At 45.1% G+C, this 19856-nt stretch overlaps 1 protein-coding gene across 3 annotated transcripts in view; it reads right to left on the bottom strand.

Moving 5' to 3' along the window:
* Positions 1–187: 187 nt before the first annotated feature.
* The window catches only part of ak9 (adenylate kinase 9), a 21274-nt gene continuing 1605 nt past the window's right edge, over positions 188–19856 (bottom strand). Inside the window, exons 7-38 of one of the 3 annotated variants that reach the window (XM_021600718.2) lie at positions 19839–19856; positions 19601–19723; positions 19321–19395; positions 18986–19087; positions 18658–18797; positions 18232–18554; positions 18031–18081; positions 17895–17936; positions 17664–17797; positions 17380–17530; positions 17152–17263; positions 16946–17031; positions 16722–16790; positions 16357–16551; positions 13600–13727; positions 13152–13355; positions 12629–12931; positions 12399–12520; positions 12068–12287; positions 11704–11772; positions 11348–11551; positions 10864–11082; positions 10479–10692; positions 9434–9635; positions 8995–9141; positions 8513–8730; positions 5236–5432; positions 4882–5051; positions 1303–1401; positions 1091–1193; positions 829–943; positions 188–625 (exon numbers count right to left, since the gene is read on the bottom strand). The exon at positions 19839–19856 is cut by the window's right edge and continues 159 nt beyond it. In XM_021600718.2, coding sequence (XP_021456393.2) covers positions 414–625; positions 829–943; positions 1091–1193; positions 1303–1401; positions 4882–5051; positions 5236–5432; positions 8513–8730; positions 8995–9141; positions 9434–9635; positions 10479–10692; positions 10864–11082; positions 11348–11551; positions 11704–11772; positions 12068–12287; positions 12399–12520; positions 12629–12931; positions 13152–13355; positions 13600–13727; positions 16357–16551; positions 16722–16790; positions 16946–17031; positions 17152–17263; positions 17380–17530; positions 17664–17797; positions 17895–17936; positions 18031–18081; positions 18232–18554; positions 18658–18797; positions 18986–19087; positions 19321–19395; positions 19601–19723; positions 19839–19856 — 4767 coding nt within the window. In that variant the 3' untranslated portion in view covers positions 188–413. Of the gene's footprint in view, positions 626–828; positions 944–1090; positions 1194–1302; positions 1402–4881; positions 5052–5235; positions 5433–8512; positions 8731–8994; positions 9142–9433; positions 9636–10478; positions 10693–10863; positions 11083–11347; positions 11552–11703; positions 11773–12067; positions 12288–12398; positions 12521–12628; positions 12932–13151; positions 13356–13599; positions 13728–16356; positions 16552–16721; positions 16791–16945; positions 17032–17151; positions 17264–17379; positions 17531–17663; positions 17798–17894; positions 17937–18030; positions 18082–18231; positions 18555–18657; positions 18798–18985; positions 19088–19320; positions 19396–19600; positions 19724–19838 lie in introns of those variants that run through there. The other 2 variants (XM_021600719.2, XR_002473301.2) reach the window with 2 other exon arrangements.

Raw genomic sequence — 19856 nt, 5'->3', positions numbered from 1 at the left:
TGCAAGCCCCCAATTCACACATTTACAGCCTCATGATGTCACCAGGCAGGCCCAAACTCCATCCCACCAAACAGGCAGAAATTTCTGGCAGTCTTTTCAAACCGCTCGTACACTTGAAGGACATGATAATTTTCACAATATTATTTCAACAGTGTAGAAATATATATCACAGTAAAATCACATTTCTGACTGCACTGGGTTTTTAATATGTACGAAGAAAAACCCACTGACTTTCAACTTACAAATGGTGAACTAAATAATAAATAACTAAATAATAAACATTTAGAAATGTTAATAGCAGTTTAAAAGGACTGCAATTCTGTCATCATTTGATATCTCAACAGTGCAATGCACCCTGTGAAATACTTAGAGCTCATCATTTCAGTGAACAATATTTCACAAGTCATGAGGTACTATAGCACCCCAGCAGCAGCCTCTGTGGACTCTCCAAAAGCCAAAAACCTGTGCAGCTTAAATTCAAAGTCTATGGGCTGCTCCTGAGGAGCTCTGTACTTCTTGGTCATAGTGGAGCCCAGGTAGGAGATAAGCTCACAATTCTCCTCAAATGACGCCAGCTTCTTCTTGTACTTCTGGCGGATGTAGTCCGAGTTCCTGGGGTTGAAGGCTGAGGAACGGAGAGAGGGATGGAGGGAATAGGGAGGGAGCACAGGAGGAAAGAATGGACAAGCAAGATAATGCAGAGTCAAATTATAATCCGAGACCAATGCACTGCAAATATAGCATGACCAGGGACCGTGTGACATTATGGTGATGACAAACTTGGGTGTGTGAAGAGCCTTAAGGCTCCTCTCAACGATTTTTGCATACCTTTCAAATAAAATGCCAGATAATGGAGTGCCGATCTCTTCGGACTGAGGTAGGGGAACTTTGGTTTGAGACAACCGACGGCAGTCAGAGCTTTAATGATAGATCTTGCCACGCCCTGATATGGAACACAAAACCTCTGGTCAACATACAGTATGTCAAATGCACTGTAGTGTAAACACACTTCAGCTATTTTTATTCAGATTAAGTCCCTCCAGTAATTACATCCAGAGTGCCTCCCGGTGTGTGTGAGCCTCAGTCTCACCTGTTCCATGTAGCCTAGCATGGGCAGGGAGGTGAGCTGCACAGGCTCACTCATAGGAGGCAGCTTGTCGGGCAGCTTCTGGTTCCAATAGGTCTCAGGTAACCTGAGAGGAGGAGCAAGAAGTTGGAAGAGAACTGGTTTGGGTTACCTAACAATATTCAAATTGATAATTTGAGATCACACCAGGTTCATTGCATCAGTCTATTACTGACCTCAGAAACCTGTCCTGTTTCTGTTCGTTCTCGAAAATGTAGATTTGTTCCCGATATTCCACAGAGTACTCCACGCTTCCACGAACCAGGGCCTCATACCTGAGGAGAGTTTCAAACTAAAAGCAATACATCTCAAAGGCACTAAATATGAAATGGAATCAACTGAGAGCCTTCAGCAAGCAGCCTGTCTTGGAGGTAGGATGAGAGCATCAATCTGTGACGTTGTAAGGTTGGACCCAGGTGCAGAGAAGAGAATCACCAGCAGCAAGAGCAACATCATTGATATTTACAGAGAAAAGAGTTGGCCCGAGAATTGAGCCCTGTGGCACCCCATAGAGACTGTCAGAGGTCCGGACAACAGGCCCTCCGATTTGACACACTGAACTCTATCTGAGAAGTAGTTGGTGAACCAAAAAAAAGACAGGGCAGGATGGATATAGGTCTATAACAGTTTGAGTCTGTCTCCCCCTTTGAAGAGGGGGATGACCGCGGCAGCTTTCCGATCTTTGGGGTTCTCAGACGATACGAAAGAGAGGTTGAATAGGCTAGTAATAGGGGTTGCAACAATTTATGCGGATAATTTTAGAAAGAGAGGGTCCAGATTGTCTAGCCCAGCTGATTTGTAGGGATCCAGATTTTGCAACTCTTTCAGAACATCAGCTGTTTGGATTTGGGTGAAGGAGAAGCGGGGGGAGTTTGGGCAAGTTGCTGCAAGGGGTGCTGAGGTGTTGGCCCGGGGTAGGGGTAGCCAGGTGGAAAGCATGGCCAGCTGTGGAAAAATGCTTATTGTGACAGTGTTTCCTATCCTCAGTGCAGTGGGCAGCTGGGAGGAGGTGCTCTTATTCTTCATGGACTTTAAATTGTCCCAAAACTTTTTGGAATTAGTGCTACAGGAAGCAAATTTATGTTTGAAAACTGACTGAGTATATTGGTTCCTCACTTCCCTGAAGAGTTGGATATCGCGGGGGCTATTCGATGCTAATGCAGTACACCACAGGATGTTTTTGTGCTGGTCAAGGCCAGTCAAGTCTGGGGTGAACAAAGGGCTCTATCTGTTCTTAGTTCTACATTTTTTGAATGGGGCATGCTTATTTAAGATGGAGAGGAAAGCACTTTTAAAGAGCAACCAGGCATCCTCTACTGACGGGATGAGGTCAATATCCTTCCAGGATACCCCGGCCAGGTCGATTAGAAAGGCCTGCTCACTGAAGTGTTTCAGGGAGCGTTTTACAGTGATGAGTGGAGGTTGTTTGACCGCTGACCCATTACGGATGCAGGCAATGAGGCAGTGATCGCTGAGATCTTGGTTGAAGACAGCAGAGGTGTATTTAGAGGGCAAGTTGGTCAGGATGATATCTAAGAGGGTGCCCATGGTTAAGGATTTTGGGTTGCATCTGGTAGGTTCCTTGATAATTTGTGTGAGATTGAGGGCATCTAGCTTAGATTGTAGGACGGCCGGGATGTTAAGCAAGTCCCAGTTTAGGTCACCTAACAGTACGAACTCTGAAAATAGATGGGGCGATCAATTCACATATGGTGTCCAGGGCACAGCTGGGGTCTATAACAAGTGGCAACGGTGAGAGACTTGTTTCTGGAAAAGTTGATTTTTAAAACAAGAAGCTCGAATTGCTTGGGCACAGACCTGGATAGTATGACAGAACGCTTCAGGCTAACTCCTCCCCCTTTGCAGTTCTATCTTGTCAGAAAATGTTTTAGTTAGGTGTCACGACTTCCGCCGAAGTCGGTCCCTCTCCTTGTTCGGGCGGTGTTCGGCAGTTGACGTCACTGACCTTCTAGCCGTCATTGATACATTTTTTATTTTCCATTGGTTTTGTCTTGTCTTCCTTCACACCCGGTTCCAATCCCATTAATTACATGTTGTGTATTTAACACTCTGTTTCCCCTCATGTCCTTGTCTGAGATTTTTTATTGTATGTGTTGTGCTAGTCATGTGTCGGTGTGCGACGGGTTTTGTACCCACTTTTATTATTTTTTGTATATTTTGGTTTTTGGCGTTTATGAGCGCTTATTACACAACTCCGTTTATACCAAGTTCGTTTTCCTGCGCTTGACTTCCCTGCCACCTACACACACTCATTACATTAGGGATGGACATTTCAGGATTGTAGGTGGCCTTCCTAAGCCAGGATTCAGACACGGCTAGGACATCTGGGTTGGCGGAGTGTGCTAAAGCAGTGAATAAAACAAACTTAGGGAGGAGGCTGCTAATGTTGACATACACTAAGTTGACTGTGCCTTTAAACTGCTTGGAAAATTCCAGAAAATGATGTCATGGCTTTAGAAGCTTCTGATAGGGTAATTGACATCATTTGAGTCAATTGGAGGTGTACCTGTGGATGTATTTCAAGGCCTACCTTCAAACAGAGTGCCTCTTTCTTTGACATCATGGGAAAATCCGTTCTGTCTCCTAGAGATTAACGTACTTTGGTGCGAAAAGTGCAAATCAATCCCAGAACAGCAGCAAAGGACCTTGTGAAGATGCTGGAGGAAATAGGTACAAAAGTATCTATATCCACAGTAAAAAGAGTCCTATATCGACATAACCTGAAAGTCCGCTCAGCAAGGAAGAAGCCACTGCTCCAAAACCTCCACAAAAAAGCCAGACTACGGTTTGCAACTGCACATGGGGACAAAGATCGTACTTTTTGTAGAAATGTCCTCTGGTCTGACGAAATAAAAATAGAACTGTTTGGCCATAATGACCATCGTTATGTTTGGAGGAAAAGGGGAAGGCTTGCAAGCCGAAGAACACCATCCCAACCGTGAAGCATAGGGGTGGCAGAATCAAGTTGTGGGGATGCTTTGCTGCAGGAGGGTCTGGTGCACCTCACAAAATAGATGGCATCATGAGGTAGGAAAATTATGTGGATATATTGAAGCAACATCTCAAGACATCAGTCAGGAAGTTAAAGCTTGGTCGCAAATAGGTCTTCCAAATGGACAATGACCCCAAGCATACTTTCAAAGGTGTGGCAAAATGGCTTAAGGACAACAAAGTCAAGGTATTGGAGTGGCCATCACAAAGCCCTGACCTCAATCCCATAGAAAATGTGGGCAGAACTGAAAAAGCGTGTGTTAGCAAGGAGGCCTACAAACCTGACCCAGTTACACCAACTCTGTCAGGAGGAATGGGCCAAAATTCACCCAACTTATTGTGGGAAGCTTGTGGAAGGCTATCTGAAACGTTTGACCCAAGTTAAACAATATAAAGCCAATGCTACCAAATACTAATTGAGTGTATGTAAACTTCTGACCCATTGGGAATGTGATGAAAGAAATAAAAGCTGAAATGAATCATTCTCTCTCCTATTATTCTGACATTTCACATTCTTAAAATAAAGTGGTGATCCTAACTGACCAAAAACACTAATTTTTACTAGGATTAAATGTCAGGAATTGTGAGAAACTGAGTTTAAATGTATTTGGCTAAAGTGTATGGAAACTTCCGACCTCTTAAAAAGCCAGAGACCTACAGAGAACCCATGCCCCCCTGTGCCAGCATTGAAGAAGACTGGTACTATAATGAATAGATAGGAGTAAAGCCAGTGTGTTGGCTACCTCTGCCTCCCATCCAGGTAGGTGACGGGGCAGTAGCCCTTCATCTCCACCTGCTTGGGGAACCTGGCCTTCACCTGGCCGGCCGTCAGCTTCTTGGGCAACATGTGGGAAGGGGGGAGAGCGTGTGGGCAGCCCGGGATCACAAACTGTTCTGGAGTCTCAAGGAAGAGCTTTTGTAGATAGGGGTACAAGGCAAAGAGAGAAATCAATATAATTTTACCTCTGTTAATAGTTCCTGTGATGTAATCATATACATTATACCTTTTAACCACAGATCTCAAAGAGCACTTTACACACATTACATGCAGGTAAGTCACCAAATCATTGATAACTGTCACCAGGTATGAGACCCACCTCCAGGTACTCCCGAGAGCACATCTTGTAATAGTGTCCCCTGAACTCAGCGGCCAGCTCCAGAGATGTAGTGAGAGAACAGTCCACCAGGTGTCGATGGAGGGCGAGGCTGACAGGGCAGTAATAGCTAAACTCACCCAGTCGAGACTTTAGCTCCTTTGGTGTGATGCACAGCCTGTCGATGCTAGCTGCATGGCCTGTAGGGGCCAGGGTCAAAGACATAGGAGAAGCAGCAATCTCATAAGACTTTAATATTTTCTGAACAAAAAAATTAACAATATCAAAGATTTTACTGAGTTACAGTCCATATGAAGAAATAAATGTATTAGGCCCTAATCTATGGATTTCACATACAGAAATGCATCTGCTGGTCACAGATACCTTAAAGGAGAAGGGCCTCACAATGGGCCTCAGGATCTCATCACAGTAATTATGTGCATTCAAAGTGACATTGATAAAATGCAATTGTGAGGGCCTCCCAGGTCGCGCAGTGGTGGCACAGCTGGCGCTGTACTGCAGCACCAGCTGTGCCACCAGAGACTCTGGGTTCGCGCCCAGGCTCTGTCGTAACCGGCCGCGACCGGGAGGTCCGTGGGGCAACGCACAATTGGCCTAGCGTCGTCTGGGTTAGGGAGGGCCTGGCCGGTAGGGATATCCTTGTCTCATCGCGCACCAGCGACTCCTGTGGCGGGCCCGGCGCAGAGCACGCTAACCAAGGTTGCCAGGTGCACGGTGTTTCCTCCGACACATTGGTACGGCTGGCTTCCGGGTTGGATGCGCGCTGTGTTAATAAGCAGAGCAGCTTGGTTGGGTTGTGTATCGGAGGACGCATGACTTTCAACCTTTGTCTCTCCCGAGCCCGCACGGGAGTAGTAGCGATGAGACAAGACAGTAGCTACTAACAATTGGATACCACGAAATTGGGGAGAAAAAGGGGGTAAAATTCAAAAAAATAAAAATGCAATTGTGTTTGTTGTCCTTAGCTTATGCCTGCCCATGCCATAACCCTACCGGCACCATGGGCCACTCTGTTTACAACGTTGACATCAGCAAACAGCTCACCCACACAATGCTCAACACATACAGTGCCTTGCGAAAGTATTCGGCCCCCTGGAACTTTGCGACCTTTTGCCACATTTCAGGCATCAAACATAAAGATATAAAACTGTATTTTTTTGTGAAGAATCAACAACAAGTGGGACACAATCACGAAGTGGAACGACATTTATTGGATATTTCAAACTTTTTTAACAAATCAAAAACTGAAAAATTGGGCGTGCAAAATTATTCAGCCCCTTTACTTTCAGTGCAGCGAACTCTCTCCAGAAGTTCAGTGAGGATCTCTGAATGATCCAATGTTGACCTAAATGACTAATGATGATAAATACAATCCACCTGTGTGTAATCAAGTCTCCGTATAAATGCACCTGCACTGTGATAGTCTCAGAGGTCCGTCAAAAGCGCAGAGAGCATCATGAAGAACAAGGAACACACCAGGCAGGTCCGAGATACTGTTGTGAAGAAGTTTAAAGCCGGATTTGGATACAAAAAGATTTCCCAAGCTTTAAACATCCCAAGGAGCACTGTGCAAGCGATAATATTGAAATGGAAGGAGTATCAGACCACTGCAAATCTACCAAGACCTGGCCGTCCCTCTAAACTTTCAGCTCATACAAGGAGAAGACTGATCAGAGATGTAGCCAAGAGGCCCATGATCACTCTGGATGAACTGCAGAGATCTACAGCTGAGGTGGGAGACTCTGTCCATAGGACAACAATCAGTCGTATATTGCACAAATCTGGCCTTTATGGAAGAGTGGCAAGAAGAAAGCCATTTCTTAAAGATATCCATAAAAAGTGTTGTTTAAAGTTTGCCACAAGCCACCTGGGAGACACACCAAACATGTGGAAGAAGGTGCTCTGGTCAGATGAAACCAAAATTGAACTTTTTGGCAACAATGCAAAACGTTATGTTTGGCGTAAAAGCAACACAGCTCATCACCCTGAACACACCATCCCCACTGTCAAACATGGTGGTGGCAGCATCATGGTTTGGGCCTGCTTTTCTTCAGCAGGGACAGGGAAGATGGTTAAAATTGATGGGAAGATGGATGGAGCCAAATACAGGACCATTCTGGAAGAAAACCTGATGGAGTATGCGAAAGACCTGAGACTGGGACGGAGATTTGTCTTCCAACAAGACAATGATCCAAAACATAAAGCAAAATCTACAATGGAATGGTTCAATAATACACATATCCAGGTGTTAGAATGGCCAAGTCAAAGTCCAGACCTGAATCCAATCGAGAATCTGTGGAAAGAACTGAAAACTGCTGTTCACAAATGCTCTCCATCCAACCTCACTGAGCTTGAGCTGTTTTGCAAGGAGGAATGGGAAAAAAATGTCAGTCTCTCGATGTGCAAAACTGATAGAGACATACCCCAAGCGACTTACAGCTGTAATCGCAGCAAAAGGTGGCGCTACAAAGTATTAACTTAAGGGGGCTGAATAATTTTGCACGCCCAATTTTTCAGTTTTTGATTTGTTAAAAAAGTTTGAAATATCCAATAAATGTCGTTCCACTTCATGATTGTGTCCCACTTGTTGTTGATTCTTCACAAAAAAATACAGTTTTATATCTTTATGTAAAAATACAGTTTTATATCTTTATGTTTGAAGCCTGAAATGTGGCAAAAGGTCGCAAAGTTCAAGGGGGCCGAATACTTTCGCAAGGCACTGTAGTCTGTGGTTGTGTGGCCGGTTGGACATACTGCCAAATTGTCTAAAACAAGTTTGAAGGCGGCTCATGGTAGATAAATTAACTTTCAATTCTCTGGCAACAGCTCTGGTGGACATTCCTGCAGTCAGCATGCCAATTTCATGCTCCCTCAAAACTCTGTGGCATTGTGTTGTGTGACAAAACTGCACATTTTAGAGTGGCCATTTATTGTCCCCAGCACAAGGTGCACCTGTGTAATGATCATGCTGTTTAATCAGCTTCTTGAAATGCCACATCTGTCAGGTAGATTTTTACCTTGGCTAAGGCAAAATGCTCACTAACAGGGATGTAAACAAATATGTGCACAAAATTTGAAAGAAATAAGCTTTTTGTGCATAATTTATGGAACATTTCTGGGATCTTTTATTTCAGCTCATGAAACATGGGACCAACACTTTACATGTTGCGTTTATATTTCTGTTCAGTGTAGAATATATACAAATAATTACCAAAGTGAATAGGCTTTTTCTATAGTCTCTCTAGACTGCATATATTACCGGTGCGTATTTTCTCCAGGTAGGTGTGGATGTGTCTCATGCTCATGCGGGCCTCATCCAGGATTCTGTTCCAGACCCACCACTTGGAGTTGTGTCCATCCACAGAGACCCAATTCTGGTAATGCTGCTGGTAGTGCTGCCTCACTGCCTCCACCTCATGCTTGAAATTAGAGTTACGGATGTTCAGGATCTGGGGGCTGTCATGCATCAGGTGGGGACTGCCAGGGGAGGGGGGATAATTAAGTGACAGTTTAAACCAAAATGATAACAAGATGAATCCATGTCCCAGGTAATCTGTTGTGTAGATGCAGCTACATGCCCTAAATCTTAAATTAATGGGAAGCATAGACACTGTCAAAGTTGATTAATTTCAGGACGTGCTGAACTTTCCTATTCATTTGAGATTGATGCATATAGCTGGATGTACAGTACACAATAGTTTTGTCCTCTCTGGTAGGGCCATCTAGTGCCACCCCTCTGACCTGTTGGGTTTCATCTTGTCACTGAGGCCTCTCTTTAGCACCTCCACGGTGTCCAGCTGCAGCTCCACCACAAGCACTGGGATAATGCTCCGAGCCTCCATCAAATCAGCCTGCTTACGCGTCATAGGGAAGCCATCCAACACGTACCTGAGATAGGGAAGGAAATACAGTCAATAGAATATGTCATGGAAATAGAATGAATAGCCTAGTCAACCTTCTGGTTGGCATACAATGAAATGTTGCTTTTGGTCTGTTCATTGGTCTGTTCAATACAACCTTTTTCCAGCTTTTGATTGGTCTGCATGGATCACCAAATTACTGTCTCACTGGGAATTACTGACTTTTAATGTTTTATGACATCATTCAGAATGAAGCCAGACATGAGAAAGAGGGAAATTGAACACTGCCTATATTTTTCAGCCAAGGTTAGCTGCCTTACCCTCTGGTGCTGCAGACCAGGCTCATGAGGGCTACCTCAAGACACTGGATGGCCAATTCATCTGGCAAGGTGTGGCCCTGGGAGAGGTGTTTCATCATCTGGGTGGCCAGCTCTGTCCTACCCTGGCTGGCCAGCACAGTCCGCATCACGTCCCCAATGGACAGACGAGTCAGGCTGTACTCATGGGCAAACATCCTCGCCACTGCACAACACATATAGATATGGGTGTGTTCTCTGTTTGGGTGAGCTAATGTACAGCTGGATTGGCAGAACTGGCCTGAGATGGTCTTAAATCTAAGTTTGTGTTAGAGAGAATCAAATCCTAATGCATTGTTTGACAAGTTACAATAAAGGGAGTTTTAGTGCATTCATAGAGGAGAAAAGAGTTTAAGAATCAAATAAACATATTGCAAACAATCCTTACAAAAGTGAATTACATTCACTTACCACAGAGCTAAATTTGTGATGAGAACAGTGGTGTAAAGTACTTAAGTAAAAAAACTTAAAAGTAGTACTTAAGTCGTTTTTTGGGGTATCTGTACTGTACTTTACTATTTATATTTTTTACAATTTTTTACTTCACTTCATTTCTAAAGAAAATTATGTACTTTTTACTCCATACATTTTCCCTTACACCAAAAAGTACTCATTACATTTTTAATGCTTAGCAGGACAGGAAAATTGCCTAATTCACACAATTATCAAGAGAACATCCCTGGTCATCCCTACTGCCCCTGATCTGGCAGACTCACTAAACACATGCTTAATTTGTAAATGATGTCTGAGTGTTGGAGCATGCCCCTGGCTATCCGTAAATAAAAAAAACTAGAATATTATGCCGTCTGGTTTGTTAAATATAAGGAATTTTTTAAGTAACTTTTGATAAGTAAGTAACTTTTGATACTTAAGTTTATTTTAGCAATTACATTTACTTTTGATACTTAAGTATATTTAAAATCAAATCATCTTAACTTTTACTCAAGTACTTTTTCCACCACTGGATGAGAACTTGTTTAATATGTCTCTATGTGTTGTGAACTCTGACCTGTGGTTTTGCCTGACTTGGGGGGTCCGATAATGACCAGTTTGATGGGAAGGGAGGGGTTGGGTTTGGGCTGCTTCAGGTACTTGATGGGGTTGAGGATGAAGGTGTTCCTCGTCTCCTTGGAGGCGAAGAAGTAGATGAACTGATGGAAGAGCACGGGGTAGGATGTGTTCAGGGGACCCTGCACTGGCTGTATCAGGTCTCCCTCTGTGTACTAAAAGAGGAACACATGGGATCTGCTATCAGTCACATTACAACATACAGGGATAAACAGAAAGTTAGTAGAAGATAAAAACATTTATCACACTATGAAGAAATCCACATCCACTGAATTAAACAGATTGGGATTTGAATAGAGAGAGTGTGGGTCCCGGTTTATACTGACCTTGACGGGGTCCCAGCAGCCGAAGAAGCTGTTATACTTGAAGGAGTAGCAGAGCAGCTTGCGGGCCAGGGTATAGCTGATGGGCTGGCACTTGTGGAAGTGGGCCTCCCGGTTGGTCACCAGAGGCTGAACCTTCTGAAGCAGCTGGTAACGCACGATCCTGGACTTACGGCCACCGTTGATGGTCAGCTTAGGGATCTGGTTTTCATCCAGGAGTTCCTGAACAACAAACAAACAGTTTTATATTCTGTACTGATACCCCGTGTATCTTGTTTTTTGTGTTATTATTTTTCACATTTTCTCTCTGCATTGTTGGGAAGGGCCCATAAGTAAGCATTTCACCTGTTGTTTACGAAGCATGTGACAAATAAAATGTGATTGGATTTATAATGGCACTTTGGGTTACAAATGTATTATTATTATTATAATGCCTGTAACTATATTAAGGCCTGTTCATAGCTGGACAGTATGTGTGTCTCTGTACCATCATCCTAGTGAAGTTGGCGTCGTCTGTTTCAAAGCGTTCCCCGATCTCCATCTCCAGCCTCTCCTCAGCAGCCGCTTCTGTCTCCTCATCCTCCCCATCATCCTCCTCGTCCAGAGTAAACTCCTCAATCAGCATGGCTTCGATCTCCTCCATCCCCTCCTCTTCCTCATCAAACTCCTCCTCATCCTCCTCATCCTTCACCTGGCACACAGAGATAGACTGTAAGGACCAGTGGATGACAGAGTCCCTACTTATCAGGGTCTAATCATAAACTCTTCCCAAACTAATATAGCACAGACCCATATCAGCCTCAAAGAGTCACAGCATCTGTGCTTGTGACAATGAAGGACTACCTTTGCAGCTGGTTGCTTTGAGGCATGCTCTGTCATGAGCTCAGCCCTCCTCCGGGTGATGGCCTCCTCCTGCATCAACAGAAAGAGAAAGATTGAGGGGGGTGGGAGAGGAGGAGATATATTAGACAGAGAGAGATAGAGAGAGAGAGACCAGAGAGAGAGAGAGACCAGAGAGAGAGAGAGACCAGAGAGAGAGAGAGAGAGAGAAAGACGAGGGGGGAAGATAGAGAGAGAGGGAGTGAGAGTGTGTTAACATGACCTCTAACACCTCCCTTGAGCATTGAGCCTCTCTACTGTCTCCACCTTCTCCCCCACTTGGCTCCCTGTCCTGAAGCCCTAGTCATCTGTCCTGCTCTCCTCTCACCCGTAGTTTGTGGCGTAGATCCCTGACTTGTCTCAGCTGTTCTCTCCTGCGGTCACGGCGTTCTCTCCAGCTGGCTAGGCGAGGGGGCAGCAGGCGCCGCACGACGTCTCTCACGTCCACCGTCATGACCACGGCTGCGTCCGGGAACAGCCGGCGCTCCACCATGAAGGACACGTCCTCAGGGTTCTGGGGGAAACCCTCCAGGATGAACCCTTTCGATCTGGGGTAGGGATGGGGGTGCAGCAAATCAGTCAAGATGGGAAGTCAGTGGGCGAGAGTGCCTTGTGTGTCAAGATGAGTCTATGTGTGTGTTAGTGAAATGTCTTGGTACTTGTATGGCTCCTGGTCCCAGAACTGTGGCAGCATCATCTCCATGATCTCCTGAGGCAGAGGCTCTCCATCAAACAGATAGGACTTAATTGCCTCCTCCTCGTCACTCAGCCCCACCCCCTGCTAGCAACATACACAGCAACACAGATAGCCCACCATTCAATCCCTGGGGAACAAGCTGAAATACTGCACCATAACAACTGTGATATGTGACAGTATCATATCCTTTACCTCTGCTGCTGGGGCTTCCTCTGGGCTGTCCTTCCCACTGTGTTTTTCCTCCTCGTCCATAGAGGGCACTGCTGCCCCTCCCTGTGCCTGCAGCAGAAGGGCTTCCAGGTCTTCAAGGGGCTCCTCAGGGGGTTCCACCTCATCAGAGTAGGGCACGCGGGCCTGGGTCTTCCCCAGGATCAGCTCCTGCAGGCACTCCCTGAACTGGATGTGAAAAACCCCCAGTTTCTCCGCCAGCCATTTCCCGTGGGTGGTCTTATCAGAGCCCCTCGTACCCAGCAGGAAGACTCTCAGAGCTGGGGCCTGGGATGGGGATGAAGGGGAGGTGGAGAGGAAGAGGGTTAGAATATGGGGGTCAAGTGGAATCATTATTTTATCATGGATTCACTTGTCTTAGCTATTTGGTCATTTCAGACATTCATAGATTCAATTGTTCAACAAGTTATCCAGTAGCTCTTACTTCTTCACTGTTTCTCTCTGTCACTCTTCCACTCCCTCCCTCCCTCCCTCCCTCCTCTCCTACCTGCAATAGCTGTGTGTGTGAGACGTATGTCTCGGGGCTCAGTAAGAAGCGTTCCCTGGCCTCAGTACTAGAGAAGTAGTAGGCTTTCTCTCTGTACTTGGCAGCATATTCATCCAGACAGGGGATCAGTGCCCCGTTCTCCTTCAGGGACACGGGACAGAAGTGTTGGGTGTCCCCCATCACCCTCTTAGACGCTGCCTCCTCCTGGATACAGCAGGGAGAGAGGAGAGAGAATGTCGTAAAAATGTCACAGAAAAACAGCAGTATGGGATGATGGTAAACAGACATGGACAGGATGTTTTTGGTTAGAATACCTATACTGTGAAGTCTGAAGCAATTTTATATTCAGCTACAGTGCATTTAATTGGAGAATGTGTACAAGAAATGTGTAAGGTCTAAATTGCCAACTACTATACGTAATTAGTGGGTTTCTCCATGTAGGACGTACGTCTGTCTCCTGTTCCTCCTCTCCCTCTGCCTCCTCAGGTTTCTCCAGCTCAGCCAAGGCCTGAGCGTCCTCCTCCTCCTCATCCAGGTCTACTCCTGACAGCTCCCAGCCCACGTACTTAAAGGGCTCTTGGGAAAACACACATCAAGGTTATTAGGTACCTAAAGTGCCTTCAGAAAGTATTCCCTGCCCTTGACTTTTTCCTCATTTTGTTGTGTTACAGCCTATAATTTGTGTCACTAGCTAACACACAACAACCTATAATGTCAAAGTGGAATAATGTTTTTTGAAATGTTTACAAATGAATAAAAAATAAAACGCTGAAATTTCTTGAGTCAATAAGTATTCAACCCCTTTGTTATGGCAAACCTAACAAGTTCAAGAGTAAGCATTTGCTTAACAAGTCACATAATAAGTTGCATGGATTTACTCTGTGTGCAATAATAGTGTTTAACAGAGATGACTACCTCATATTTGTACCCCACACATACAATTATCTATAACGTCACTCAGTCGAGCAGTGGATTTCAAACACAGATTCAACCACAAGGACCAGGGAGGTTTTCCAATGTTTTACAAAGAAGGGCACCTATTGGAAGATGGGTAAAAAATAAAAAAGCAGACATTTGAATATTCCTTTGAGCATGGTGGTTATTAATTACACTTTGGATGGTGTATCAATACAACCAGTCACTACAAAGATACAGGTTCCACAATACTAACCTAATTGACAGAGTGAAAAGAAGGAAGTGTCACGTTCTGACCTTTATTTCCTTTGTTTTGTATTCATTATTTAGTATGGTCAGGGCGTGAGTTGGTGTGGGCAGTCTATGTTTGATTTTCTATGATTTGGGGATTTCTATGTTTCGGCCTAGTATGGTTCTCAATCAGAGGCAGGTGTCATTAGTTGTCTCTGATTGAGAATCATACTTAGGTAGCCTGGGTTCCACTGTTTGTTTGTGGGTGATTGTCTATGTTGATTGCTTGTTTCAGCACAGTTCGCATTAGCTTCACGGTTGTTATTTCGTTTGTTGTTTTTGTATAGTGTTTCAGTGTTTTCTTTATTAAAATTCATGAGCACATACCACGCCGCATTTTGGTCCTCCGATCCATCTCGCCTCTCCTCTTCAGATGAAGAGGAGGACGACCGTGACATGAAGGCTGTACAGAATACAAATATTCCAAAACATTCATCCTGTTTGCAACAAGGCACTAAAGTAAAACTGCAAAACATGTGGCAAAGAAATGAACTTTTTGTGTTGAATACAAAATGTTATATTCAGGGCAAATCCAATACAACACATTACTGAGTACTACTCTCCATATTTTCAAGCATAGTGGTGAATGCATCATGTTATGGGTATGCTTGTAATCGTTAATTAAGGATAAAAAAATAAACAGAATGGAGCTAAGCACAGGAAAAATCCCTGAGGAAACCTGGTTTAGTCTGCTTTCCACCAGACACTGGGAGATTAATTAAACTTTCAGCGGGACAATAACTTAAAACACAAGGCCAAATCTACACTGGTGTTGCTTACCAAGAAGACAGTGAATGTTCCTGAGTGGATGAGTTACAGTTTTGACTTAAATCTACTTGAAAATCTATGGCAATACCTAAAAATGGTTGTCTAGCAATGATCAACAACAAATTTGACTGAGCTTGAAGAATCTTGAATAGCATAATGTGCACATGTTGCACAATCCTGGTGCGGAAAGCTATTAGAGACTTACCCAGAAAGACTCACAGCTGTAATCGCTGCCAAAGGTGCTTCTACAAAGTATTGACTCAGCAGTTTGAATACTTACGTAAATTAGATATTTAATTTTCAATACATTTGCAAACATTTCTAAAAACATGTTTCACTTTGTCATTATGGGCTATTGTGTGATTCTGATAACTATGTGACGTATAGGTGAGAATATATATATTTTTTATTAATTTTGCATTCAGACTCTAACACAACAATGTGGAATAAGTCAAGGACTATGAATACATTCTGAAGGTGCCTTATAACTCTGTCCTCTGCCACACTATTTGACCAAGCCAGTATAGTCACTCAACCTCAAACACTGCCATCCTCTCAGTACCCTGCCATACTCTCAGTACCCTGCCATACTCTCAGTACCCTGCCATACTCTCAGTACCCTGCCATACTCTCAGTACCCTGCCATACTCTCAGTACCCTGCCATCCTCTCAGTATCCTGCCATCCTCTCAGTACCCTGCCATCCTCTCAGTATCCTGCCATACTCTCAGTACCCTGCCATCCTCTCAGTACCCTGCCATCCTCTCAGTACCCTGCCATCCTCTCAGTACCCTGCCATCCTCTCAGTACCCTGCCATACTCTCAGTATCCTGCCATACTCTCAGTACCCTGCCATACTCTCAGTACCCTTCCATACTCTCAGTATTCTGCCATACTCTCAGTACCCTGCCATACTCTCAGTACCCTGCCATACTCTCAGTACCCTGCCATACTCTCAGTACACTGCCATCCTCTCAGTACCCTGCCATACTCTCAGTACCATGCCATACTCTCAGTACCCTGACATACTCTCAGTACCCTGCCATACTCTCAGTACCCTGACATACTCTCAGTACCCTGCCATACTCTCAGTACCCTGACATACTCTCAGTACCCTGCCATACTCTCAGTACCCTGACATACTCTCTTTTACCAGCACAAAAATCCACATGTACACACCCTGAGCCCCCCACCCCCTCCACCTACACAAACACCCTAAGCCGAAAACTCACTCTCCATGTGGAAGACCATCTCCTGGACCAGGTCCTCAGGGCTCTTGCCAGAGGTCTCCAGTACATTGTAGCTGCCTGTGATAGAGGACTCCATGCTCTCCCAGTCCATCACAAACTGCTTCAGCTGCAGCTTGAATGGGTTCATCTCTGGACCGTCTGGATAGCCTCTCTTCCACACTGCAGGTAGAGTCACATCTGAAGAAAGAGAGAGAGAGAGAGAGAGAGAGAGAGAGAGAGAGAGAGAGAGAGATGGATGGATGCAGGTGGCACTTTACATCAGAGATATAATAATAATCATCATCATCATATCACAAAACAAAACTAAATGTTTTCACATTGCTCAGATGGTCATTGCTCAGTCTTACCTCCACCTTTTATGCTGATGGTAGGTGGGCTTTTGTCAGCATCGTCTGCATCAGATTTTGCAGAGCCTTCTGCAAAGCAAATTAAGAGGATACATTGAAGATAGATATGAGTATACAAAAGCTGTGATCGTAGAAGGCAGCATGATGTGAGAAGCATACCAGTAAGTCATGTTTTTGAGGATCGAGATCGAGAATGACAACATTTAGTTAAAATGGAACAGTACCCTCCACCTCCTCTTGCACTGCCTCCAGTTTGGCCTGAGGATCTGTTGGCTTAGGATCCTCCTCTGGGTCCTGCTGCATACGGTTTCTACAGAAGGCCACAAACACACATACAGCAAGTTGAAACTGGTTAACTCAACCATCCATGTTGGCTCCAACAATGCAGAGGACCAACACATCATTCCCCCTCCATTTTAGCTCTACTCACAAGGAATCTTGAGCCTCCTGGGCCTTCTGTTTCTGCTGTTCTTCAAGCCTCTTGATTACCTTGTCAACCTCCTCCCTGTTCTGTTCATACATCCTCTTCAATACTACCCTACCTGCAACAGAAATATTCTACATTAGTATAGAACTACAAATATGGTAGTCTTCAGGTGAATAATACAAAGGCATTACTATGGTAGTATTTGTAGTTGTGAGTTGTAGTTTCTCCCACCTTCCCCATCGTTGTCTTTCAGGCAGAACAGGATATCGGGCATGATCCCATCGTGGAGATCCTGAATGGTGGCCAACTGGGACCTGTTCCTGGGAAAGTTGTCCAGCACCCACCCTCTCTTGATCTCTGAGTCTGCATCGGCCATCTCAATCTGGAATACTCATTTGATAGAGAACATCAATGCCATTCCACAAGGCATAGTTTTTTCAATTTGGAAGGATACTGTGCACACGTTCAACTATTTAATCTTCAAGGTAATTTACTTGACTTGACTTCAGACAAACCTCTCTGATGTGATTCTCCAGCACCTCTGCATACAGGTCCAGAGAGGGCGGGGTTACAACCTGCTCCGCCTCCTTTAAAGCCTCCTCCACGATGGCCTGTACATCTGGGTGCTCCTCTGTCACCTCCATCATCACTGTATCCCAGCAGCAGCAGCAACAACAACAACACCTCAGCAGACACTCAAACAGAGTAACTGACAAGTAGTGGGACTGTATGGTTGTGTTGCTCACCTTCCTCAGTCTGTTCACTCGAGGAGTGGGTCGTGGATGTCGCTGTGGGATGACATCAGAATCACCAGTTAGACTAAATGTGTATGTCTATTAGGCAGCACATACCTGTTTGTTGGTTAGAGTCTGATTTACTCACCTGAATCATTGTCATCAGACTCCTCCTCACTGATGTTGGATCTCATGTTTACTGCAGGAAATCCACATTTGATTACATTTGACTAAATGCTCATTCTATAAATGCTTTGCAGATGACAACACAAGAAACCGAGCAAAGGATTGATACACTTTTTCACCATGCAATCGTCATCATCACCACCATAATCATCCCATCACTCACTGGACCCGTGGGTGGCGTCCAGTTCCATCTTGACCTTGACCCTCTCGATAGCCATGAGGGTGGAGTCTCTCTTGACCTTCTCCAGCATGTCCTGTTTGACCTTGGCGATGACTGGCTTCATCAAGACCTCCATGTCCACCAGTTCTGCTCCGTAGTGCTGGGCCAGTAGGGCGCACAGCGTGCTCTTGCCTGCACATGGAGGCCCGATCACAGACACCTTGCAGGGCGGCCGCGGCATGGGTGGCAGGAGGTACCGCCGCGGGTTCAGCATAAACCTCCCCAAGGCCTCCTGGGAAGACAGGATGTATATTTTGTCCATGAACCTGAAGGGGAGCGGGGAAGGAGAGTTAATGGCTGGAATGTGTAGACACAAGCAACAGAGACACGCACACACACTCTCACTCACCTACTCACTCACTCACTCACCCCACAGAGAACTCGGGCTTTCCCTTGATGATCTTGCCTTCCTTTAGGGCCACAGGGCAGGCTCTACACCAACGACTCCTCCTCCACCTGAACCCAGGGGCCACTGTCTTAGAGGAGGACATGGTCCGCAACAGCTCCTCCTGAGAGAAGACATCAACACAGACAGCCAATGGCAGTTACTATCCCATAGCATTGGTCTACCATAACCTGTTAACATTGTGCTAGCTAGCTACATTGCTTGCTGCTCAAGGGCCATTGACTAATCTTACAATAATAGATCTGAGTTTAGGGTTTTCCACACAAACAGTAGCATAAGCGAGAGGCTGACCGTGTCAATCTCATCAGGCAGCTCTTCCTCGTCGATCTGGAGCAGCCGAAGGGGGACAGCAACCCTCCTCACTGCCATGGACTCCAGACGGAAGAGCACTGACTACACCAGGGACAAAACCATAAACAACCAGCTCGTCAACCAGCAATTAAAACACAGAAGTCAGCCTTTACCTACAGGGACAGTCACTGTGGTTAGTTGTAGAATGGATAATGAAACTGCAGCCAACTCAAGGGTTTTCAATGTGACTAATGTATTGACAGAGGACTAAGGGTTGCATTGCTTATTCCCTCAGAAATGGAACTCCTCTTTCCAAGAACCCCCTCTGATCCCACCATGAACAGTTCCTCAGGGTTTTTATTCCCATCCAGCTCAAACAGGTGCAGGGAAGCATGGTCTGCCATGTAGTCCTGGAAACAAACAGCATGTCAAACAGCATGTCGGTAGCCATGGCAGTTAATCAGAACAGAGAACTATGTCCATCTAGTAATACACTACATCTCTATCACTGATCAAGATAGAACACTTGATGATGAGTCAACAAAGTGAATGGAGTTGTTGTCAGAAATTGGCAGCCATTTTAGGTGTGTCCTCTTCAGGCCTCAGTACGCTCACCTCTAGAGGTCTGAGAATGGTGTCCTTGTACAGGAGAACCCTGCGGTAGGCGTTCTCTGGGAAGTTTTCCTGCGCTCGCACCAGCTGGGTAATCATGTCCTTCTGCAGCTCGCGCTCCTCCACCTGATCAACAAATAAGCAACCGACTAAATAAACAAACAAACAAACAAATCACATAGAATAGAGTATAACAACATCTCCAATAAGGGTAGTATAAATCTGTTCATGTTGGCTGCACCTCCTCTGCCTCCTCCAG

This window comes from Oncorhynchus mykiss, chromosome 4 (assembly GCF_013265735.2).
Source record: "Oncorhynchus mykiss isolate Arlee chromosome 4, USDA_OmykA_1.1, whole genome shotgun sequence".
Classification (NCBI taxonomy): Eukaryota; Metazoa; Chordata; class Actinopteri; order Salmoniformes; family Salmonidae; genus Oncorhynchus; species Oncorhynchus mykiss.
Note: the sequence above shows the minus strand (reverse complement) of the source record. Positions and strands in the feature narration are given on the sequence as shown.